This window comes from Nelumbo lutea, chromosome 1 (assembly GCF_056320005.1).
Source record: "Nelumbo lutea isolate HS-2025 chromosome 1, American lotus-T2T, whole genome shotgun sequence".
Taxonomy (NCBI): Eukaryota; Viridiplantae; Streptophyta; class Magnoliopsida; order Proteales; family Nelumbonaceae; genus Nelumbo; species Nelumbo lutea.
In genome coordinates, this window is record NC_142684.1 from 101,930,669 (window position 1) to 101,956,826 (window position 26,158).

The following is a 26,158-nucleotide window of genomic DNA, read 5'->3' on the forward strand; positions in this document are numbered from 1 at the left end:
ATGGTTTTTAATGGCTCATTAAGTATCTTAGATTCTATCAGGTTAGGGGTAAAGATCTAGTTGTCACAGTTTCAAAGAATATTTCATTGTTTAAGTCTATTTTGGTTTTCCAACTCTAATATCATGTCAAACAACCATTCAACCTAAAAATATTAAACTATCTTGCGAGATCTCTGAATAGGTTTTTACCCCCTCATGTGAAAGTCCTTTGGGCTTGAAGCATGGACAAGCACTAACCAACTCATACGTTGTTTTGATATTTAACATCCAACACTAAATCACTTGGTCCAACAAATCCTAATACCATTTAAGGAACTTTCAATTTAAAAGCTCGAACCACTAGGTGAGGTACCTAAATAGGTTTTTATTCTCTAACAATATTTGTAGTTTTCATCAATGTTTTAAAAAACAACCCAGAGGCTGAACTGTTTCCAACTTCGGGTCACGAGTCAGGTCGTGCCACATCAGCAATACCTAAATTCATACATGCATACATCTACATATATATACATGTATTTTATGAATAAATAATGTATAATTATGTTTGTACATGTAACATATGTATTATTTTTATATTTAATTTATGTTTTTTAATTCAGTTTTAAAATTTTATTTATACAAAATATTAAAAATTGCATTTTGATGACAAAAAAGGGGGTTTTGGAAAAAATAGTGGGGCAATGTGCCTATGGGTCCTTGGGACACATAGATCTCAAAACGTTACCCAAAATTAAAAAAAAAATCACCTCAATCGAACATCGGAGTACAAAATTTTGGCCTCCCAAAGTTTGCATACATAGTGCGCAACCCATGACCCAATCACTATCAGACAGGTCCAAATCCAACCATCTAAGTCAAACGGTTTTTTACCAACTCAATGGGTTTTCGTTGTCCTTCGGGTTTTACTAAAACCAGACCTAGAATCTTGATCAGGTGGCAAACCGAACGATTCAACTAACCAGGTTAACAATGGGTTGAAAACAATGATTTTCATATGTTTTAAAATTTCTACTTCAAAAAAAAAATGAAACATATTTTTGAACTTTGATTTTATTATGAGACGGAAAAAATAATTGGTTTTGTTTAAAAAAAATAAGCAATTCATGTTTTTGAAAAAGACAAATAAAAAAGCACACATATCCAATCACCAAATAAAAACATGTTCTTTAGACGAGAAATTCAAGAAAATGCTTTTTGTTTTGGTTCTGGAAATAAAAAAGCACACATATCTATACTACTATAAGAAGTACGAATAGCCTCTAAAATTTATGAAACTTTTCTTGATTAAAATACCCCCTTTTTTGAAATGTGGTTCCTTTATTGTAAGCGTAGAAAATGTAATTTGAAAACTATTATTCAATGCATTCAATTACCTTTCATTAAGTCCCACATTTAAGGTATTAACTACGGTTCATCCTCATTGAATCATATATTTAAAGCATTTTTGTTTATTCTTATCACTAAATTCCACTAATTAAATCCATACATAATAAATTAATAATTCCAATACCATAAAAACTTATACTTTTAAAATCTACATGGAAAAAAATAGTGTTTTAATCTAGGTGGCAATAAGAAATTAAACCATTTTGGGTCAAATGAGCTAACCTATGTTATCATAATTGAACAATAAAAATTCAAGATTAGATAAAATGCAAAAAAATATATAAAAACTGAAGAAAATTTTGAGAACTTTTTTAGTCATATATTCGACATATTAAACAATAATAAGGGTGTAAAACTTTCTTTTGACTAAACTAACCTTATTTTTTAATTTAGTCCCTCTTTAATTTTGAGGGCTAATATTGTAATATCATTTACAATTTTTCACCTCATTTAATTCCCTCTCATTAAGTCTTATATTTAAGATATTAACTCACCTTCTCTCACATTAAATATTATATTTAAGGTATTTTTATTTAATAAATTATAATAATTAGATCTTTAACAAATACTTTTTAACAATATGAAATCCATGTTTTTAAAGGGTAAAATGCTAAAAGCTCCTCTAAAATTTCTAACCATTGCTGAACACCCTCCCCCCGCCCCCCGAGTTTGGTAATTGCAATCACCTCCCCTGAACTTTCTAACACAACTGTAAGTAAACCCCATCTCTTATATCATCTAACAAGAGGCATGAAAATGTCTGAAACAACCATGTAGTTGCTTTAACTAAAATCTTTATTTTCCAAATTTTCCCTTCATATCAATCACTACCCAAATCGTTTCAATGTCTTTTTTGAAAATTATTTTATAAATTTTCCCTTCATATGAATCCCTCAAAGGTAAAGTTGCAATTTTAAACTTTCTTTTTTTGTTGTTCATAAAGTTTGTATTGTTTGTTAAGCAAAAATAGCCTTAATAGTGACTACATAGGCATTTTGGACATTTGTATACCTCTTGCTAGAGGATTCTAAGAGAGGGGTACACTTGCAACTATATTAGAAAGTTTCAGGGAGGCGATTGCAATTACGAAACTTCAGGGAAGATTTCAACATCAGAAACTCTAGGGGAGGTTTCAGCAATTTATCCTTTTTTTTTTTAAATTAATAAAAACAAAACGAAACCATTATTCCATCCAAGTTGTGGGTAATCCAATTCAACGTTAAATAATAAAATTTTTAAAATAGAAACAAATTCACAAAAAAAATGTAGAAAATGGGTCATTTCTTTAATACTTTATATTAATCATATTAAAGAAAAATAAGTGTCATAAACAAGAATTGTTTTATTGATAATGGAAATAAAATAAAAATTTTAAAACCAACCAAGAAAATGAAATTGATTTCCTATTTGGTCTGGTTGAACAGTTCAATTTTTAAGTCAAATGTGCCAATATTTGATGCCATAATTAAGTAATAAAAATAAAAAAAAATACATAAGTTTTGAACAAAAAAATAACATTTGAGTGCATTTCTAATATTGTATATTCATCATATTAAATAAAAACAAGTGCCAGGAATAAGAATTTTTTATACACATGGAAATAAAAATATGTAACTTGAATTCTGTCCCTTTTTAATTGTGAGGAGAAAATGTAATTTGAACTAATATTTTTCACCTCATTCAAATCCCTAAAGTCCTGTATTTGAGGTGCTAAAACCCATTCTCTCTCATTAAATGATATATTTAAGATACTTTGTCACCAATAAATTCTGTTATTAGATCTATTATCTATATCCAATACTTTTAACAATATTGTCTAGGTTGTGGGTAAGCAATTCAACCATCTAGATCAAATGGGTCATGCCATAATTAAATAAATAAAAATTAAAGAAAGGCAAAAACACAAAAAATACATAATATTTGTAAAAAAAATTTGGGACATCTCCAATATAGAATTATTTTATAAATATAAACTTTTAGTTGGAAAGTTGGGAATTGTGGGATGCATAGGCTTTGTTAGGTTAAATTGAAGCAAAAAGTGTCCTTTGTGTCCAACCCAAGCATTATTTTTGCATGATTTAACTATTTATGATATTTTTATTAACTAAATTTTAACTTTTTTGTTTGTAAGGCCTAAGCTAACCTGAAATATGGACCAATAAAGTGTGTTTGGTTTATTATCCATTATTTCAAAGAAAAAAAAATCAAACTAAAAGAAGAAATAGTCAATGAATTTTAAGCAATTTAGTGGAGTTATTGAAATGAGAGATAATTAGTGGAATGAATTATTAGAGGAGAGAGAATTAATGCTATAATTAATGAAGAGAGATAATCAAAAGGAGATAATGAGAAAGAGAAGAGAATTAATGATGAAAGCTTAGAGATGATGTGGAATTTAAAAAAAATCAAAATAAAAAAAAGAGAGAAAAGAGATAGATTCTACGTCATACCATTCCATTTTAATATATATAGTATTTTATATTACATTAAGTATAACATGTATTTTATATATATTTATTGTGTTATGTAATATAAAATAGGTTAAATCTATTATTCGAGTGATGATTGAGCTGGCTAAGGATGCCACGTGGCAACCTCTGCAGCCGTCCTCTCTCTCAAGCCATATCGACACCATGTGTGACAGAAGAGCACCACTAAGGAGTGTCTTGCATGGACAAGGAAGCAAACTCCGTCGGGGAAGAGGAAACCTCCCGAATACCTCAATAGACGACTTCATCCTAACAATTCCAAAAGCCCTATCCATCTGAAATACAAACACCCAACTATAAATGGGTATTCCTCCCTCAAGGAATAATACTCTTTGAATATCTCTCTGCACTATCTCTTCGGTCCGGACCAATATTATTTCAACTGCTCGGCCCAACCACCTCTTTCTCTACCCAATTGACTTGAGTGTCGGAATACCTACCCAGGGATTAACTCCTTGGGCCTCTGACCTTTCTCCTAATTGCATATCTCAGTGCACTGCTTCATCCTTCCTCCTTGGCCTCGTCCAATTGGCAAAATTATTTGATTGTGTCCTCAGTTTGAAACACCTCAGATTGGACAACATCATCCACGATGCTAGAAAGGTATGATAATAGAAGGGCTTTGACCAATCAAGACCCTATCATGCCTTTCTGAGATATTAATTTTCAGGATTACTATTTAAAATTCATCTTCACTTCTCACCATTTTTCATAAACTTACTCTAACTTTTCAAAAACCTTCTCCATATAATATAAGAGAATTTTGTTATCTAACATGTCACTCTTAGTGAGCAAACTGAGCATTAACAAAAGTTGTCCAGATAGGCTATTAAATATTTATAATGACTAAACTAATCCTATCCTCTATTAAATAATTGTTAAAAAACCAAGTGAAAAAAACAAATATTTCTTCTTTGTCATCCAATCCAAATGTCTTAAGCCCGTTTGGATTAATGGATGAACTCCCAAATCTCAAATGGAGAAGTAATATAATAAATTTCATCATCAAACAATTTTGTTCATGGCAAACTCAAAAAGAGGGGTAGTTTGTAAATTTACAAAAATCTTTCATCTCCTTGTAAACGTTGTAATGTTTTAGATATTTCACAGGAGTTTCAATCACTACCCAAATCGTTTCAATGTCTTTTCTGAAAATTATTTTATAAATTTTCCCTTCATATGAATCCCTCAAAGGTAAAGTTGCAATTTTAAACTTTCTTTTTTTGTTGTTCATAAAGTTTGTATTGTTTGTTATGCAAAAACAGCCTTAATAGTAACTACATAGGCATTTTGGACATTTGTATACCTCTTGCTAGAGGATTCTAAGAGAGGGGCAAACTTGCAACTATATTAGAAAGTTCCAGGGAGGCGATTGCAATTATGAAACTTCAGGGAAGATTTCAACATCAGAAACTCTAGGGGAGGTTTCAGCAATTTATCCTTTTTTTTTAAATTAACAAAAACAAAACGAAACCATTATTCCATCCAAGTTGTGGGTAATCCAATTCAACGTTAAATAATAAAATTTTTAAAATAGAAACAAATTCACAAAAAAAATGTAGAAAATGGGTCATTTCTTTAATACTTTATATTAATCATATTAAAGAAAAATAAGTGTCATAAACAAGAATTGTTTTATTGATAATGGAAACAAAATAAAAATTTTAAAACCAACCAAGAAAATGAAATTGATTTCCTATTTGGTCTGGTTGAACAGTTCAACTTTTAAGTCAAATGTGCCAATATTTGATGCCATAATTAAGTAATAAAAATAAAAAAAAATACATAAGTTTTGAAAAAAAAATAACATTTGAGTGCATTTCTAATACTGTATATTCATCATATTAAATAAAAACAAGTGCCATGAATAAGAATTTTTTATACACATGGAAATAAAAATATGTAACTTGAATTCTGTCCCTTTTTAATTGTGAGGGGAAAATGTAATTTGAACTAATATTTTTCACCTCATTCAAATCCCTAAAGTCCTGTATTTGAGGTGCTAAAACCCATTCTCTCTCATTAAATGATATATTTAAGATACTTTGTCACCAATAAATTCTGTTATTAGATCTATTATCTATATCCAATACTTTTAACAATATTGTCTAGGTGGTGGGTAAGCAATTTAACCATCTAGGTCAAATGGGTCATGCCATAATTAAATAAATAAAAATTAAAGAAAGGCAAAAACACAAAAAATACATAATATTTGTAAAAAAAATTTGGGACATCTCTAATATAGAATTATTTTATAAGTATAGAAATATATACAAAATTTAAAATAATTTGATGTATATTACTATCTTTATCATCTAAAATTGTCATGTGCAAAGCACATGCAAATTTACTAGTACAACCAAGAATATGTATTCTATGGTTTTAAGAACCAGTTTGTTTTCAAACTAAATGGTTTTGATTTCTTTTTAGAACTCACAACAAGAAAAACAATTAACATTGGAGAACAACCCAAAATGAGGTATCTCTTTTTTATAAAATGTGTTCATCTAGGTTATGAAAAGAAAAAAGATATGATGTCACATTGTCACTACAACAATCTAAAGACATAGGCAATAAGTGTGTGTGTGTGTGTGTGTGTGTGTGTGTAATTTAAATAGAAAGATTTCATAATTGGTTATTTTTCTGATATGGCATGTAGTAAAAAATCAAACATTGAAAAAATGAAAAAAAATACACCTCCCTTATTTGAGTGTGTGCATTTATATAAACTTTTAGTTGGAAAGTTGGGAATTGTGGGATGCATAGGCTTTGTTAGGTTAAATTGAAGCAAAAAGTGTCCTTTGTGTCCAACCCAAGCATTATTTTTGCATGATTTAACTATTTATGATATTTTTATTAACTAAATTTTAACTTTTTTGTTTGTAAGGCCTATGATAATTTGAAATATAGACCAATAAAGTGTGTTTGGTTTATTATCCATTATTTCAAAGAAAAAAAAATCAAACTAAAAGAAGAAATAGTCAATGAATTTTAAGCAATTTAGTGGAGTTATTGAGATGAGAGATAATTAGTGGAATGAATTATTAGAGGAGAGAGAATTAATGCTATAATTAATGAAGAGAGATAATCAATAGGAGATAATGAGAAAGAGAAGAGAATTAATGATGAAAGTTGAAAGCTTAGAGATGATGTGGAATTTAAAAAAAATCAAAATAAAAAAAAGAGAGAAAAGAGATAGATTCTACGTCATACCATTCCATTTTAATATATATAGTATTTTATATTACATTAAGTATAACATGTATTTTATATATATTAATTGTGTTATGTAATATAAAATAGGTTAAATCTATTATTCGGGTGATGATTGAGCTGGCTAAGGATGCCACGTGGCAACCTCTGCAGCCGTCCTCTCTCTCAAGCCATATCGACACCATGTGTGACAGAAGAGCACCACTAAGGAGTGTCTTGCATGGACAAGGAAGCAAACTCCGTCGGAGAAGAGGAAACCTCCCGAATACCTCAATAGACGACTTCATCCTAACAATTCCAAAAGCCCTATCCATCTGAAATACAAACACCCAACTATAAATGGGTATTCCTCCCTCAAGGAATAATACTCTTTGAATATCTCTCTGCACTCTCTCTTCGGTCCGGACCAATATTATTTCAACTGCTCGAACCAACCACCTCTTTCTCTACCCAATTGACTTGAGCGTCGGAATACCTACCCAGGGATTAACTCCTTGGGCCTCTGACCTTTCTCCTAATTGCATATCTCAGTGCACTGCTTCATCCTTCCACCTTGGCCTCGTCCAATTGGCAAAATTATTTGATTGTGTCCTCAGTTTGAAACACCTCAGATTGGACAACATCATCCACGATGCTAGAATGGTATGATAATAGAAGGGCTTTGACCAATCAAGACCCTATCATGCCTTTCTGAGATATTAATTTTCAGGATTACTATTTAAAATTCATCTTCACTTCTCACCATTTTTCATAAACTTACTCTAACTTTTCAAAAACCTTCTCCATATAATATAAGAGAATTTTGTTATCTAACATGTCACTCTTAGTGAGCAAACTGAGCATTAACAAAAGTTGTCCAGATAGGCTATTAAATATTTATAATGACCAAACTAATCCTATCCTCTATTAAATAATTGTTAAAAAACCAAGTGAAAAAAACAAATATTTCTTCTTTGTCATCCAATCCAAATGTCTTAAGCCCGTTTGGATTAATGGATGAACTCCCAAATCTCAAATGGAGAAGTAATATAATAAATTTCATCATCAAATAATTTTGTTCATGGCAAACTCAAAAATAGGGGTAGTTTGTAAATTTACAAAAATCTTTCATCTCCTTGTAAACGTTGTAATGCTTTAGATATTTCACAGGAGTTTCTACGGGTTTTGAAATGTGAGGTAAGTGAAAAGAAATAGAAAAAAAAAAGTTTAGGGGACTTTTACATAATAATCCTAAATTTTAAGATTGTAGGCCCAAAGACCTAGCCTGGGCTTTGCCCCCTTATCAAAGGTGTTAATCCCAACATGATCCTTAGGGTCTTAGGTGAATAGGGAGAGGAGGGTTCAGCCTACAAGTTGTTCCACATTTCTATCCATGAGACATTGGGAATATATTTCTTGTCATTCATGAGAAGATATTCCCAAATACACAGTGGTGCTGTTCTATGGGTAGAGATGTGGGGGAGCCTCGTTCGTGGTCCCTTAATTCCATAATAAAATAGATAAAGTCTCATTTATTGAAAACAAGTGGCATAAATAACTAATGTTAATAGTCAATCGTTAAAGATGCTACATGATGTATTTACTCTTTCAAAGGTTCATGTTTTATATAATTTAGTTATCTCTCATGGTAACAATGTCAAATGAGACATCTCACCTTTTCATTAGAAACTGGCTCGGCTTGCGAAAAAAAAAAAACACTTTCAGATGAGATTTGTGCTGTCAGATGTTGGGATTTGTTTAATGCAGTTTTTTTTTAGCATGTCCCAATTATTGTTTTCATTGATTCACATTTTTGTTTCACTGCTTTTTGTATCATAATATTTGTCAACTATATATTCCATGGTTTCTAGGTTCTCCTGGACTCTAAACAAAACTTTTTTTCCAAGATCTTAATTTCTTTATCAAATGAAAAGTCAGAGAAATAATTATAATATTAAAAACATATCCTCTCTTCTATGTTTCTCCTACGAAACACAAAGAAACCGAGTACTCAATTCCAAAACCAAAAGGAGCTCAAAATGTTTACAGTTGCATTCATAACTGGTAACTGGGATAATCATCATGATCGATGAACCAGAACCAACTCGATTTATGAACATGACGATATATACCATCAGACTAACGTGGCATATCATGATTGGCTCAGTATCCTTTGGGTTTGTGGAGTATTGACAGTGCATATATAATATAGTCCCACGTAAATCATAAACAACACCTGTGACGCCAGCACTCCTCTCTCTCTCTCTCTCTCTCTCTCAAATAATAAATAATAATCAGACTACTGGCCATGGGCATGGCCAACCCAGCCTACTTTCTGTAGTGAGTCCCAACTCCCACGACACCCACCGTACTCCTGTGGCTTTAGCAATTTAGTAGACCAGGTCTTACGTTTAGGGGTCTTGTAAGGGCTATACGCGTGGTGTAGGATCAGTATTTTTCTTCTGAAACATTGCCAACCCCAACCAACATCAACTCCCCGCAACGGCAAACTACCCTTCACTTGCGTGGCCGTGGTGGCATGACTTGCCAACCTCAATCCTCAATCCTCAATGCGCTGTAATTGCTTGCTTGGGCGGGTTGAGCTACCATCGATCTCTTACCTTTTAAATGCCCAGTGAATGTGAGTATATATTCTTATCTGCTTCTTTCTGCTTTCTTTTCTCTGCTTTTACCTTCCTCTTGTAGTTGATCTCAGGTCAGGAGTTATAGATCTTGATCATCATCTTAGTCCCAATCTTATCTCTGGGTATGCCACTCTTGTCCAGCCACATTTGACTTCCATTCTGAATGTTGTATCTAAATTCTTATTGTATTGTTTAATTATGTGTCTGTCAAAAATTTAAATTTACTCTGTGTATTGCTTTCTTGTTATACTCTTTAATTTCCCTCAAAAAATTTCAATTAGATAGTTGTGGTTGGATTAATATTTGATTTGCATTCTATAAGTCTATTGTATGAGCAATTTTTTTATGTTTATATCTTTTCCTTTTATGATCTTTTTTTTTTTTTTATTAAGCAATGGTGAAGGACACAGAATATTATGACATTCTGGGTGTGAGCATTGATGCATCGCCAGCTGAGATCAAGAAGGCTTACTACGCTAAGGTAAGGTCTCTCTCCGACTCTCCGAGAGTAAGCAACATAAACATAAACTATTATGCTTCGTTCCCTAGTTTTGATCAAGCTACGGTTGTATGTTGATATGCTGTTCCTCATGTCAACAAGCTGTGAATCGTAATGTTGCTTGGTTTTAAATTAGGAACAATGATAGCTATGACCATAACATCTGTTTTTTTATCTAATTTATAGGCAAGGCTGGTGCACCCAGATAAAAATCCTGGAGATCCCAAAGCTGCGCACAATTTTCAGGTGTTTTATTATTTACACGTATGAAAGGATACTTTCATTCAAAGTTGCCTATGTTTATTGTGAATAATTCTTGGTTCCATGTTCATATTCACTGAAACATTCCATTCTCTTCAGTTATTATAACAGTTCAGAAGCCATAATCAAAGCCAGTTTTTGACATATTTATATATCGACTTTTTACATACTTGTTGGTCAAGTAATGTTTTATTTGTGAAGGTACTTGGGGAAGCCTATCAAGTTCTAAGTGATCCAGCAAAGCGTGAAGCATATGACAAGAATGGAAAGGAAGGAGTGTCCCAGTAAGTTTAGCAGAAGACAAAAAGGGGTTTTCCAGGGCAACCACTACATACACTTAATAAGTCCACACAACTCAACTCAGCCTTTATCAATCTCAATTACTAGCTATAATGCCCAGATACCTCTACATTGTATTGTACAAGGGTGTTTTATGGTGTCATATGGTTCAATCTTTAGTGTAAATTCTGTAACTGACACCTTTCCAAGACAAATACATTCTGGTAAAAAAGAGGAACATTTCTTTGGGCTGACTCCATAAAAGGACAATTACACCCAAAACAATTCACTCTTTAGACTTCCTTTTATTTTCATTTTTTATCCAGATGGTAATACAATGGGAGGAAAGAGATTGGGGTTTACTAAATCATTTCCAAACTCAGGGATTCTATGGTTGACCCTTCTGCGGTATTTGGGATGCTTTTTGGAAGCGAAATCTTTGAAGACTACATCGGCCAACTTGCCTTGGCTTCATTGTCATTGGTTGATTTTGAAGAAGAATCTCAAACTCCAGAAGGGCGGCAGAAAGTTCAGGACAAGATAAAGGTATCCATCATTATCTAGTCCCTGTGAATCTGTACCAACCGTTTCATACTCTTCATTAATCTATGTGATCTTTGTAAAATGCAGGAAATGCAGAAAGAAAGGGAAGAAAGGCTCATACAGATCTTGAAACACCGTCTTCAACCATACATTGACAATAGAATGGATGAGTTTGTAGACTGGGCAAAGTCAGAAGCCAGCCATCTCTCAAAAGCTGGTAAATATGTATTTTTCTTGTCCTTTTAGTGTGCGGTTTTTCTTGACAATTTTTTATATCAGTAACTGCAAGAATTTTCTTATGAAAGAAAAATATGTACAACCATTTGTCTTGCACCCCTAGGTTGGCCTAGTCCCACCACCCCCATTTTCTTTACAATTCCCCTTGGGGAACTGAAACCTAATACATGATATTCTTGTCCACCCTTCCTTTTGCTAACCCACCAAACCATTAGCAGACTTTGGAATCCAACTGTTGATTGTATTGATGTCCTTAGCTAAGTGTCTAATCTCCCTGAACGTTTGTCTAAAGCCTGTTTTGTTTTGTCTTAGAAAGGCCACCACTATCATCCTCTTCCACATTTAGCCCTCTATAGTTTAGAGACTTCGCCGGTCTCAGTCATTGTACATTGACAACAGTTCTGCTCTAGTTGAATTCCCAACACCAACAGATCCCAAATACAGTGCTAAAATGTCAAACCCTTAGCTTCTAAAAGCCTTTCCAATGCACTTGAAAGAAGAAGAAGAAGAACTTTTTAGTGTATTACAGATTTGAAGAGAAGAAAAGAGAGAAAGAGAGAGAAACAAAGAGAGTGAAGAGACGAGAAAAGAAAGAAGGGGTTCAGTGGTGAATGATCTGCTGCCTCATACACTCCTTTATTTATAGCTTTTAGGATCCTTACAAGAATAGGAAATAAATAAAAATTAGAAACAATAAGGCCATCCAGTCCAACTTAACAAAAATTAGAAACTTCTAATAAAAGAAATTAGAAACTAAAGAAATTAGAACTACTAAAAAGAAATTAGAAACTACTAATAAAAGATCTTAGAAACAACTAGGTGTGGGTATGAAACCACACACACTAGAGCCTGAGTATGGGTATGGAACCCCACACTCGTGGCTAACCAACTATTTCTTCACTCCCCCTCAAGTTGGGAGTAGATATTTGTCATGCCCAACTTGCGTAGATCTGTCTCCAATTTGCCTTTTGTGACTGCTTTGGTGAAAAGATCAGCTAACTGCATGTCTGAGGCAATGTAAAGAAGGCATACTTCTTAAGATGCAATTCACTCTCGAATAAAATGTCTGTCAACCTCGATATGCTTAGTCCTGTCATGCTGTATTGGGTTGTGGGCAATATTAATTGCAGCTTGATTATCACAATACAGCATCAGAGGCTTCTCATAATCAACCTCCAACTCATTAAGCAAGCCATAACACTTCTGCAACACCATTGGCCATGGATCTGTATTCCGCTTCTGCACTGGAGCGAGCAACAACATTTTGTTTCTTTCTTCTCCAGGAAACAAGATTTCCCTCCACAAATGCACAATATCCAGAGGTGGACCTCCTATCATCAACACATCTAGCCCAATCCACATTTGTATACACTTCTATTTTCATATGACCATTATTCTTGAAGAGTATACCTCTCCCTGGATATCTCTTTAAGTAGGCAAGGATCCTTTCTACTGCAAGGAGTGGGTGGTCCTAGGAGAATGCATGTATTGACTGACAACAACAACGGCATAAGAAATATCTGGTTGGGTTAGACAGAGATAAAGAAGTTTCCCAACCAGCCTTTGGTACATAGCCCTGTCCTCAAGGAGTTCTCCACTTTCTGCACTTATCTTATGGTTAGGCTCAATGGGAGTATCAGTAGGTTTCACTCCTAACTTGCTAGTTTCTTCCAATAAGTTCATAACGTACTTCCTTTGGGAGATAAAAATGCCATGCTTAGATCAAGCTACCTCAATTCCTAGGAAATAGTGTAACTTTCCTAGGTCTTTCATTTCAAATTCCTTGTGAAGGTGTTGTTTAAGGGTTTCAATTTCACTAGTGTCACTTCCTGTTATCACAATGTCATCTACATAGACTGTAGAGTTAGGGAATGACCTGTCTTCTTAAAGAAGAGGGTGTGATCTAACTGAGCCTGTATGTATCCGAATGTGTCCAAAGCCAGTCTAAACCTATCAAACCAAGCTCTGTAGGACTGTTTGAGCCAGTACAAGGCCTTCTTCAAAAGGCAAACTTTCTTTCCTGCTTCTGTACTATAAAAACCAAGGGGTAACTCCATGTATACTTCCTCTTGCAAGTCTCCATTGAGGAAGGAATTCTTAACATCTAGCTGAAATAGTGTCCATGAGAAGTTTGCAGCAATGGATAGAAAAACTCTGATAGTGTTCATTTTTGCAACAGGTGCAAAGGTTTCTGTATAGTCTATGCCATAAGTTTGTGTGAATCCCTTTGCAACCAATCTGGCTTTATACCTCTCTACAGTACCTTTAGCATTATATTTCACAATAAACACCCATCTGCATCCAACAGGTTTCTTCCCTTCATGCTGGTTAACTAGTTCCCATGTGTTGTTCTTGACAAGAGCATCCATCTCTACTTGCATTGCTTCCTTCCATTCAGGTATCAAAACAGTTTCTTGCACTTTTCTGGGTATAGGAATAGAAGAAATAGATGCCAAGTAAGATTTGTAGGATTCTGAGAGACAATTATAAGAAAGGAACTTGGAAATGCAATGGGCAGTGGATGAGGTGCAATGGTGCTTCTCTTTACGAATAGCAATTAGAAGATCGAGGTCATCTGTCGGTGAAGGTTGAACCTATGTAACAGTGGGATCAACAGTGAAAGCAATAGTAGTGTATGGATTTGGAGTTGTAAAAGATGTTGGAACTGGCATGGATTGTTGTTGAGTACGAGAATCAACCTGCCTCTACCACTTTCTGTGATAGACTCTCAACTCTTTGCATTTTTTACTACCTTCTTCGCAACTCCCCTGCTCAATAACCGGGACAGGTAAAGGAACTCTTGGAGCTAAAACTGAAATCCCTTCCTCACTATTCTCCCCCTGAGGAGAAGCCTTATGATAGTAAGGCATATCTTCAAAGAATGTAACATCCAAGGACACAAAGCGTTTCCCTGAAGCTGGCTCATAACAACAATATCCCTTTTGATTTTGTGCATATCCAAGGAAAATACACTTAGTGGCTTTGGGATCAAACTTGGAGCGATGAGTCCAAGGATTTGGACAAAACAAATACGCCCAAAAGTTTGAGGGGAATAGTGAATAGGTCCTTATCTATATATAGAAGACTGAATGGGGTTTGCATGCTTAGGACCCGTGAAGGAACCCTGTTAATAAGGTATATGGTTGTACGGATTGCATCTCCCCAAAACCATATGGGAACATTGGAATTGAGCATGATGCTTCTGGCTACCTCTAAAATATGTCTGTTTTTTCTCTTAGCAACCCCGTTTTGCTGAGGTGTGTGAGGACAGGTGCTTTGATGAATGATCCCATAATCAAGGAGATAGGATGCCAAGGGTTTTGCAAAGTGTTCCTTAGCATTATCAGATCTAAGAATCTTGATCTTGGTTTCAAATTGAGTTAGAACCATCTTATGGAAAGCTTGAGTCAGAGAAGGGACCTCATCTCGAGAGTGGATAGACCCATGAAAAATGGGTATAGTCATCAACAAATAATAAGAAATATCTGTACCCCCCCCCCATGGTGGGAGTATGGTAGGGCCCCCAAACATCGGTATGCACAATCTCAAAAGGAAGGTTGCTTCTTTTATTACTTAAAGGATAAGATGATCTACTATGTTTTGCATGTTCACAACTTTCACATTTTAATCTAAACACTTCTACTGACTCAAACAAGTTTGGAAAAAGACTCTTTAAAGACCCAAAAGAGAAATGACCTAAGCGGTTGTGCCAAAGCATAATTTTACTACAAGACTAAGAAACAAACAATTCCAATCACCTTCTTCGTTTTCAGATCCTGTGAATGTTCCAGTAGGTATACTCCATTCACCTCACGGCCAATCCCAATCACCTTCTTCATTTCCAGATCCCGAAAAATACACTGATCAGGGAAAAAAGTTACCGAACAGTTTTATTTTTAGTAATACTACTAACTGAAAGTAAGTTAGCACTAAGCTTGGGAACATGCAAAGCTGAGGATAGGGTGATGGTATCTGATAATTTGATGTCTCCCTTGCCAAAAATTGGTACAAGAGATCCATCAACAATAGAAACTTTGTCTTTTCCAAAGGATAAACAATAGGTGCTAAATAGAGTAGATATGTTGGTCATATGATCTGAAGTACTTGAATTTATTACCTAGGAAGGTCTAGTATTACCTGGGACGGAAGCATGACAAGCAATAGCTCTTGTACCTGTATGAGCAAGGGCTAAAGTAGGCTGAGCTGAATTACTAAATTCATTTTCTAGCTGAGTCAGAGCAGCTCGGACAACAGCTAGGGTATCTAGAGGAGTGCCTCTTGTGCCTGATGAAGTTGTACTATCAGTGTTGACAGCCATATTAACATTCCCTTTCTTATTTCTAACCTTTGCTAGAACTAGATGAGGGTGCAACTTCCAATAGGTGTCCTTAGTATGTTTAGGTTTCTTGTATTGTTCACATACTAAGTCCTTCTTAGTTTCCTTCTTCTCCTTATCCCCCCCAAATTTAGGTCTAACTGCTACCAATGCTGATTCGGAGGGTTGTTGCTGCAACATAACCTTTCTCCTAGTTTCTTCACTATGCACTAGGGAATAGGCTTGTGATAAAGTCACACTATCTCTTGTTAACAACTGTTATCTCACAATGTCATATTCAGAGTTTAGACCAGCTAGGAACTCAAAAACTATATTAATTTCAACCTGCTTTCTATATGTTTGTGCATCTTTCTAATTCTCCCACTCAATTGTTTCAAAATGGTCAATTTCATGCCACAGGGATTTTAAGGTTGAAAAGTAAACAAAGACCTGCTTCTCTCCTTACCTCAGATTTTTAACCTCACATTTTAACTCATAAGCCCTAGCAACATTAAGAGGCTGAGAGTACGTTTCCTTCATAACATCCCATATTTCCTTAGCTGTTTTGGCCTACAAGTATGTTGTTTTGGCCCACAAGTAGTTTCGGATGATGTGTGGCTGCATAGAGTTGCACAGCCATGCCATCACCAAAAAATTTTCTTGGACCCACCTAGCATAAGTAGGGTCCTCCTTGGAGGGTTCCTTCACATCCCCTAGCAAGAAGTTCAATTTTCCTCTACCTCCAATAGCCATCATGGCTGATTGGGCCCATTCCAAGTAGTTTGATCCATCAAACTTAACAGCTGTAATCTAAAAGGTGTTTTCAGTCATGTTACCTGAACCACCAGTCCCAAAAGTACCTTCCCCTTAGTTCTTGTACTCCATTCTAAGTTAAGAAGAGGCTTTAAACTACTGTGACAAGAAAAAACTGTATTTCAAGGCTGTTAACAATCAACCTAGGACAATGATTTTATAGTTAGATAATAGTCAACTACTGTCCTGGGATTGATATCAGTCCTGAGATTTTCTATCCATACCTCTCTGAATGAATAACAAAGTCCTTTTGAGTATTAATCTCAAGAAAAGGTATTATTTTATGAAGAAAAAAGCCTAGAAAACTGATTTCTACCTTCAGTCATCAAACTTGATCAATCGATTACTGTCAGCACCTTGAATCTTGATCAAAGAACCAAGAAAAAAAACTGATCGGCACCTCCAATCTTGATCAAGAATCAATCTTGATCATTCAAGTCCTGCCTGATTCTTCCCGATTACAAGAAGTTCTCTCCAATCTTAGTACAACTGCTAAATCCTTCTTGCAACCTCCAAAAATCAACCGAAATAAGGATCTTTTTGAACTTTCGTCCCTAAACAATTCTCATGTAGTCAACTAAATTAAATCCACATGAGAAACCCTAGATCTAAGGCTCTGATACCAACTTGAAAGAAGAAGAATAACTGTTTACTGTATTACAAGTTTGAAGAGAAGAAAAGAGAGAGAGAGAGAGAGAGAGAGAGAGAGAGAGAGAGAGAGAAAGAGTGAAGAGAGGAGAAAAGAAAGAAAGGGTTCAGTGGTGAATGATCTGCTGCCCCATACACTCCTTTATTTATAGCTTTTAGGATCCTTACAAGAATAGGAAATAAACAAAAATTAGAAACAATAAGGCCAGCCAGCCCAACTTAACAGAAATTAGAAACTTCTAATAACAGAAATTAGAAACTAAAGAAATTAGAACTACTAAAAAGAAATTAGAAACTACTAATAAAAGAAATTAGAAACGACTAGGTGTGGGTATGAAACCACACATGCTAGAGCCTGAGTGTGGGTATGGAATCCCACACCCATGCTGTTTCCATTTCAAAATACGTAATTTGGAGGAAGAGACCAAAAGGGAATCAGGTCCATATGATCATGGAAGAATTTTCCACTTCCAACCAATTTCTCACAGTAGACTCTATTTAGAAGTCTTTGAAGGCTTCCGTTGTCTTCACCCAATTAACAGCACAAACTGCAACCTTTTCAATAGCAAACGGGATTTCCTACCCACTCTCTACCCACCGTGAATTGCAGCCACACATCTCTATTATGATTTGAGAGATGTGTGGCTGCAATTCATGGTGGGTAGAGAGTGGGTAGGAAAAGTGAGTAGGAAATCTGGGTTCTTTCAATAGTGGCTTCTTTACTTTGAAAGGTGTCTCTGAAGATTCTAACATTGCTTTCCTCTCATATACACCACAATATTGTGTCTCTAAAGTATCCTTCCCCTTATCTTAGGTAGAGAAAAGAATGAAGACTTAAACAGATTCCCCTTCCCCGTGTCCATCAGAGCACACCATCATCCATAGTCAAAGAATTGGTTGCATCAGTTGCTTCCTAAAATAATCCTAAAAGGCCTTTAACTAAGCTCATTAACTTTTGAAAAATAGAACCAAGTTTTTTCAGCCCTGACTATTTCTGAAGGTCCATCTAATCAGGTGAACTGAATCACATTCCATCACTGAAGGTCTTGGTGAGATCCATAGTTTTCAAGGCGCCAAGGCAAGGCTAGGCGATAGGGGGGCACATTGTCACCTAGTCGCCTAGGCGATAGATTTTTTTAAGTAAAAACATGTATCTTAGGGTAGTTCCCTAGGTTTCATAATCATATTTCCTTAATAAATATCCATAATTTTCATAAGAAAAATATAAACTTTATGTTCAAGAATAGAAAATCAACATATCCCAACATATTCATGAGAAGAAAAAGAAGAAAGAAAAGAAAATTCAAAAAATATAGGGGCTGAACCCCTATTTCTGTTATAGGAAAAGAAGAAAAGAAAATGTGGAAGAAGAAGAAGAAATTAGTATATACACACAAAATTAGTAAAGAAAAAGAAGAAAATGTGTTGATTGGGCAACATTTTAAGTTCTTCCTTACTTATTGGTTCAGGTTTTGAAGTCTTTGAGGATTCAATACACAGCATTTAGCAATGTTTGTGTTGATTAAAACCCTAAAAAATAAGAAAACAATAAAAATAAATTAATATATAAACACACAAAATGAATATTTTAGTTTAAAAATGTCTATTTAATAATTATAACCTCAAAAAATTAAGAATATAAAAGTTTTTTATAACATGCTATAGAAAACTGTTTGGTGATTAGGTGAGGTGAGCCTCCAAGGGCGCCTTATTGCCTAGGCATCACCTTGACAAACATGGTGAGATCATTTCTGGAATAGTTGAATTCTTCTAACCATACTCTTCCCTCAAAATTTGCTAGGACCTTTATGGACAACCAAATACTGGAGCCCAGTTTATGATTCCCATGCCATGTATCCTATTACCAAATATCCTAGGTGATTCCAATGAGGCATGTCATTTTTTAACCTCTGTCTCACCTGCTTCACTGAGTTGTTCCATTAGGCTTGAATTGTTCCCTGACCAATCAAGTTTGTGCTTACAGGGGCTATTGTGGTGTGATTGTAAAATCCCAGGCTGATAAGTGTGAAAATGTGGGTTTGAGTCCAAGAACAGCTACTTTGATAGGCAGGACCAGCAGCAGATAACGGTTTCATTCAAAGATTCTATTGACAACCTTCTCCTAAGGAAACTCATCTTGGAATTTCCACAATTAGGGTCCATTACTTGATGCAATGGTAAAATCTCATGCTGACAAGTGTGAGAATACAGGTTTGAGTCTGAGAGAGGCCTATATACCCATTCCAATTCTCCATAAAGCCAAGATCATGATTGGATAATGGTTCCTCATGGGAATGTAAAATGATGGTAGACAACTAGACATTGCACAGCGCTAAACACTTCACAAGATCAGAAATGTGCAGAATCATGTTAATATGTTATAGGTTTTCTATGATTTTTCCTAACTTTTGGTTTTCTTATTCCTATTGCAAGTTCACAATTCTTGTTAACTCATATTTTTAAATTTCAGCTTTTGGTGAGGCGATGCTGCACACCATTGGTTATATCTATACGAGGCAAGCTGCAAAAGAATTGGGGAAGAACATGAGATATATGGGTGTGCCATTCTTGGCAGAATGGGTCCGAGACAAAGGTCACCATATAAAATCACAAGTCACAGCAGCTGCAGGTTTGTTTGCTTTTCTTTTCTTCTCTTTTTTTTTTTTTTTGGAGAAAAGGAAAAGTCCAATTGTATTAATGATGTATAAATGGGAGAGACTCCCAATACAGTGAGTGGCTATACAATGCTATGGAATTTCAAAAAGAACAAAAGGTATACTAATTACAAAATAATAGTTCCTCTGTAATGTTAGTTGTGCCTATCCAAGAGAAAATCTTTGCAACTGCATTGCAGCATAATTCATCCAGTAAGAAAATTTCGTTTTTAAAAGTTGCGTGGTTTCTCTCCATCCAGATAGTCCAAACAAACTTTTCCTTCCTTTTTGCTGGGTCATTATTTAGATGTGTTTGCTTAGGCAATTGGAGAGCCCCTTTGGAAAAGATTGGTTTTGGGGTCTTTCTCTATTCCAAGCTTCTGAAACAAAGCAATGAACTTGTTTTTCTCCTGAATGTGTAGGTGCTGTGTCTTTAATTCAGATACAGGAAGAGTTAAGGAAGTTGGAACAAGGTGAGAACAAAGAAGAAAACCTGATGAAGCAGATTGAAGAAAAAAAAGATGCCATGATTAATTCTCTTTGGAAGATAAATGTTGTGGACATTGAATTAACCCTCTCACATGTCTGCCACGTGGTAAGCTTTATTTATATATTATCCCTAGCTTTGAGTATCATATGTGATATGACCATAATGTACCAATTGTATGCTAGTGGAATGACATGCCCACTCTAGGGATGTGGATTGTTTACTTTAAAGGGAATCCAACTTGAATCCATGCCCCAAAAGTTAAAGAATGCAGATTTTGTTGTACCAACTTTTTCTTATTAAGAGTAGGACATATTGCATTTGAACTCCCTGTAAAGGTTTCTTTATCTTGGGCATACTATATCCTTTACTTAAAACCTGCCTTTATCTTGACCAGTAAAGGTTTCATAGTCCTATGAAGTTCATGGTCCTCCTATTACTAAACCTTATGAAGTTCATAGTGCTCTTATTACTAATATGTAGGTCACGTACATGCATGTATATGAGTCAGCACCCTTGGGAGTGTCTCCCCCCTCAAAGATTCTTTTAAATTTGTCACTCTTTGGATGGTTAGGAAATTTTTGGAATCCTAATGGTGGATCTACATCTACTTACAACAGAAAATAGGGATCTACAGATGGATACAAACAATTTGATATGGAAAGTTGGCAAGGTTCAAAATATTGATATGTCCGATATGCCGGTAGAGGCGTATCGGGCAGTATCGATAGATTTTTTTTATTTTTTTCAAATCTGGTACAGAGGGGGCAGTTTAAGGTCTGTCCACCCCCTGAACCAGTCAAAACCCCAATACACCCTCTGTAGGGGCATCGGGAAGCTCCCGATACAATACGCATCAGCTGATACGGGCCGATACATGTCGATACTTTGAACCTTGTAAAGGAGTAGGGTTGTGTCAGGTTGACAACAAACATTTAAACTTTTGCCAGACTCTATTGGTCATGGATACTAAATTCAGAATGGCAAAACAGGATTCACGTTGCCAACTCTATATAGTCAGGATAAGGCGATGATGATGATGAAAAATAAAATAAAGAGAATAGACAGTTGTAATAAAGAGAAAGCAGTAAAAATAATATAGATTTACTAGAGACAAGAGAGAAGAGGTATCTGGAGTAAATTCCCACAACACAATTCAACTTTTTTTCAACTCCGCTCATGAAAAGTAAATCCAATTACAAAGACTATGTTTTGGACTCACTATGGGGGGCTGGGTTTCTATTTACAGACTCTAGGAGACTATTTTCATAACAAATGAAATGGCTGAACTGAATGGTTAATTGCTTTGTTTTAAGAAGTTTTGGGAAGTGTTTGTCAATAAAGTGTGAAGTTTCTAAATTCAAATCCAATTCATGAATCTGATTAGATGGCTTTCTGAAAAACCTACCTAATGGCACTAAAATTCTAGAAAAACAGATACTTTTGACCCCAAATAGATAGCTCTAAATAAAAGTGAAGAGGTTCAACTTAAGGTCCAATGATACCTTGTGGACCCTAAGTAACAACCAAGGAATACTTCGTAAAACCTCTAAATAACATAAAATCTTTTGAGTGAACATGGGATCTAAAGAAGCCTAATAAATTCTTTTTATCCTCATATATGAAAGGATGTGGCTAGTAGGCTCCAACAGAGCCTGTGGGCCCAATTCAAGATAACCCTGGTTATTCCCAGGACATTCATGAAACTCAGATATGGAGATACCTCTTATTTTTCATATTTTTCTTCTATGCTTGCATTACATTGTGGTTGTTAAGAGAGGGAAAATATGCTTACAATAGTGGTCCAAGCTACATACAAGATTGGATACTGGGATTCGGATGGCCATGAGGTGTTAGTTAACCATCGAACATATAGGAAGGCATAATCAAGGACAACAGTGGACATGGATCATGGATGACTGGAACTGAATTAGTTTCTGGAAGGAAATTTGGTAAGCCTTAAGTAATGACTTCTCTGACCTTTCTGCATGGCTAAAAACAAAGGGGCCTTTGACCTTTGTAAGAGATGAGATATCAGGTCAGGTTGAGCCCTATATTATGCCTAATTGTTGTGAGGTGGATTCTCCATTACAGTTGTTGGTCTGTTTAGAAGGAGAACATCCTACTCCTAAGGGGGATGCTAGGATATGTTTACAGGACCCAAAAGGGGCTCTTGTATTAAAATTTTTTCTTTGATTCCATAATGGAAAGGAATTCTTATTCCCCAAGGGAAAGGAAGGGGCCTTTGACCTTTGTAAGAGATGAGATATCAGGTCAGGTTGAGCCCTATATTCTGCCTAATTGTTGTGAGGTGGATTCTCCATTACAGTTGTTGGTCTGTTTAGAAGGAGAACACCCTACTCCCAAGGGGGATGCTAGGATATGTTTACAGGACCCAAAAGGGGCTCTTGTATTAAAAATTTTTCTTTGATTCCATAATGGAAAGGAATTCTTATTCCCCAAGGGAAGGGACTCCCACTGGGGAACAGCCTTAACTTTGAAAATAGGAGGTTATTAAGTGACAAATTGACAACTACTCTACTTCTATTAATTCTCAGAATGGAAGGTGAGAACTGCACAGATTTTTTTAGGGCATATGAGCAAATGATCACATAGTGGTGCATTAGGCCCACTACACTAGGTATCATTGAACATCTATTTTGGATGGCTTTGAAGATGTCAGCTTTTATTTTTGTTTGGGGTTGGGAGGGATTGGTATATTTTCCACAAAATAGTGGGTCTCACCACAAAATTGCACATGATATGCACGTACATACCACTCCTGTCATCTGATTTTTGTAATACTAACACAAATTTTTGCATTATGAAAATAAGTAAATAATTATTGAAGTGTCAAATAATCCAACACATCTGGGACCAGGAGGTACTTGTAGTCTTCAAGCCTACCAGAATGGAATCTGGATTTCCTCCTCACAGAATAGTCCTCACACCCACTTCACGGCACTTGCAGCTGTGCATTGGGAACATCTCCCATGAATGAAAACATACAAGTAGGGAGATGTTCTTGATGTGCAGTTATAACATGCTGTGAGGTGGGTGCGAGGAGGATTCTTTTTTTTCTTTTATTCTATGAGGAGGAGATCCAAACTCACCAGAATGGCCTTCAACTCAAGGATGCATAGTGGAAGTGGAAGCACTAAATCTTTCTTTTCATAAAAGAGACTGGCATATTCGTTGTACTTTATTGAGTGATGCTGATATGGTTTGTCATTAGTGCATCTGTTCTCACAGATTTTATTAGTGTCTCTTATTCTGGAGTGATAAGTTCTAATTCAATGCTCTGTTTCAGGTTCTCAAAGAACCTAACGTTTCCAAGGATGTGCTCAAGCATCGAGCAAATGCATTAAAAAAGCTCGGAACCATTTTCCAAGTAAGTGATGGCTTCATTTTCTTTCATGCATGTATATTTATCATGTTTTTAATTTTTTTAGTAATTTTATAATCAATACTTTTGTATTCACATTAAATTTGTCACTTATCTGGAAAATAAAAGAAGAAAATCTTACAAATATGATTCACTTTATCATAATGTTCAAATAGTTTAGGTAGGAAAATAGATCCAAACTCGTGTTATTGGTGAAAGATTCAAAAGAACAACTTTTAAGTATCTATACCAAGGGGTAATAGTGAGTTGAGGTGAAAGCATAAATTAAATTCTAACCTACTGGCTCTTATTTGTCATTATAGTATCTTTATTAATGAGGAAGCAGGAAACTTCTCATTAAGAAATACTGAAGGTAATACTTTTCTTTATCAATGCTGATAGTTCACTATTCTCAAAGGCCTTGTCCATCAAGTTATACTTAAACGAAAGGAGGACAAGATGAAACACCCCATAACCCCAGAAATTTGCACAAGAATCCAGAAACTCATGTATATATCCTGCACTTTTATGATATAAGGACTTTGTGACTGCCAAGCCTGTGATGATTGGCCTTTGACCTGACTTGCTACAAAATTAGGATGATATAATGGTTTTAGAACCCGGGTCAAGGGCAGAACTAACCAGGATAAGGTTAAAAGTTGTCTGAAAGACAAAGTCAAAGTAAACAAACAAATATGGATTTATTTATTTCCCCGTCCAAATGATAGTGGCAACTGTCATATTACTACAACTCTCTCTTAGATAGCTACTACAACCAGGCCTTGTCTGCTTATTGATGCATTCAAGGCGTCTAAGTGACTTTCAAAGTATTTTAGCTTGTAAGCCATGACCTTTTTTTATCAGTAGCAATGAACCAGACCTTTTCCGAGAGTGATTGCAAGCAGGGGACCAAATACATATCTAAAAATCTGACACCAAATAATTAAATAGATATGGTATAATGAACAATCAACCTCAACCTCAAGGCTGGACATCCTGTAAGGCAAGAAGTCTTAGTCTCTTAGATATACACCCTGTAAGGCAAAAATGTTATGCTACTAATTTTTAAATGTGTAGATTGTGCACAAGATCATGAAATGTTTTGTGTGTGAAGTAAGATTTCATATCTAAGTCTCTCATCTATCTTGTATACTTTTCTCTCCGCCCTCTCCCACCCCAATTTTTTTCCAATGATAAGATAGATATGCACCATTGAAAACCTTTGTACACTGAGAAATAACTAAATCATACTAATTACAGAAATAACTATACGTCTATACCTATACAATTAAATTATCTTATAATGCATATAAATCATGAGATATATGTCTAAATATAATTTACTCAAGATAAGTACTGGCGACTCCTCTGTTGCCACATAGTGCTTACTTAGACACTCATGCAATCAGTAGGAATACTCCAGTCTTGGATAGGCAGGTGGGTTCCCTTGGGTATCGCATAAGCAATACTTGTTTTACCGCAGTGCTTTATGCATCTGTGTAACAACTTGCAGAGGCAAAAAGAATCACACTTTGCATATATGGCAGGGGGTGATTATTTATTTCCAACGTCTCATAGCACATCCATTCCTGTGACAATGAGTAGGCCTAAACTGTTCCAGTATTGTATTCCGTCTGAAAATAGAACATAAACAGCTGAAATTGTAATTACTCATCTAACTTATAAATGGGCATATAAATTAGCTGCATATCTAAGGAAAGATTAGAACAAGCAAAGGACAAAGTAAATTCAAACTCCGACAGAAGAATACAGTTGGCCCAAATTTTGTGATTCCAGACGGCTGTGGAAACGTTTCTAGCTACTTTGTGAGTGAACTTGCATCAACCGGTGCACTAGAAAGTAGAATCAGAAATAAATGAAACTTGTTCAGTTTTTGCTAGTAGTGCATGTTAACTAAATCTCACCTCCTTGATTTCTCAGGGCGCCAAAGCTATTTACAGAAGAGACAACAGCCTGCGTCGTGAAGGTGACACAAATTTTGAAGCTACATCATCACCAAAGGCATCATGATATCTAGTATACGGGTGAGCCTGTCTAAATTTATGTAGGGTAGTTTTTTTTTCTTATAGTGGATCCATCCCATACACGCCAGCATCATGTTCATCCATCTCTTAGTCTTCTTCAACAATAATGTTTTTTCATTTGGTATTTTGCTCTAAACTTTTGATGTTATTGGTTATAGCATTCTTCCGCACTCTTATTAATAAAATTTCAGTTGCTCTCATGATTAAAAGCATTGTTTTCAACCCACCACAGATGAACTGTTATTCTGGTCCAGTTTGCCTAAAACCCCAGATTTGGTCA

The 26,158-nt window shown here is 35.2% G+C and overlaps 1 protein-coding gene and 1 long non-coding RNA gene across 4 annotated transcripts; one reads left to right on the forward strand and one right to left on the reverse strand.

Annotated features, from left to right (window-relative positions):
- The first annotated feature begins 9,513 nt into the window (after nt 1-9,513).
- On the forward strand, nt 9,514-26,078 carry LOC148876462 (chaperone protein dnaJ 10-like). Of its 3 annotated transcripts, none has more exons than XM_088942158.1 (11): nt 9,514-9,708; nt 9,784-9,834; nt 10,105-10,193; nt 10,398-10,457; nt 10,674-10,756; nt 11,135-11,297; nt 11,382-11,511; nt 19,778-19,936; nt 20,384-20,556; nt 23,759-23,839; nt 25,775-26,078. In XM_088942158.1, exons 3-11 carry the CDS (start codon nt 10,107-10,109, stop codon nt 25,862-25,864), a joined length of 1,026 nt encoding a protein of 341 aa, XP_088798284.1. In that variant the 5' UTR covers nt 9,514-9,708; nt 9,784-9,834; nt 10,105-10,106; the 3' UTR covers nt 25,865-26,078. The 3 variants fall into 3 exon arrangements, with proteins under 3 accessions (XP_088798284.1, XP_088798283.1, XP_088798282.1); XM_088942157.1 differs by having other exon boundaries at nt 9,518-9,708; nt 9,774-9,834; XM_088942156.1 differs by lacking the exon at nt 9,784-9,834 and having other exon boundaries at nt 9,519-9,708.
- LOC148876463 (uncharacterized) lies at nt 25,125-25,889 on the reverse strand. Its single transcript, XR_016096912.1, has 2 exons — nt 25,759-25,889; nt 25,125-25,467 (listed from the first exon to the last, which is right to left on the reverse strand). It is a non-coding gene; the product is annotated as an uncharacterized LOC148876463 (long non-coding RNA).
- Nucleotides 26,079-26,158: the final 80 nt, after the last annotated feature.

Excerpts from the sequence above, each read along its gene's own strand:
- LOC148876462 (XM_088942156.1), top strand. Across the intron at positions 10,194-10,397 it reads AGAAGGCTTACTACGCTAAG|GCAAGGCTGGTGCACCCAGA; the intron begins GTAAGGTCTCTC and ends TCTAATTTATAG. Across the intron at positions 23,840-25,774 it reads AGCTCGGAACCATTTTCCAA|GGCGCCAAAGCTATTTACAG; the intron begins GTAAGTGATGGC and ends TTGATTTCTCAG.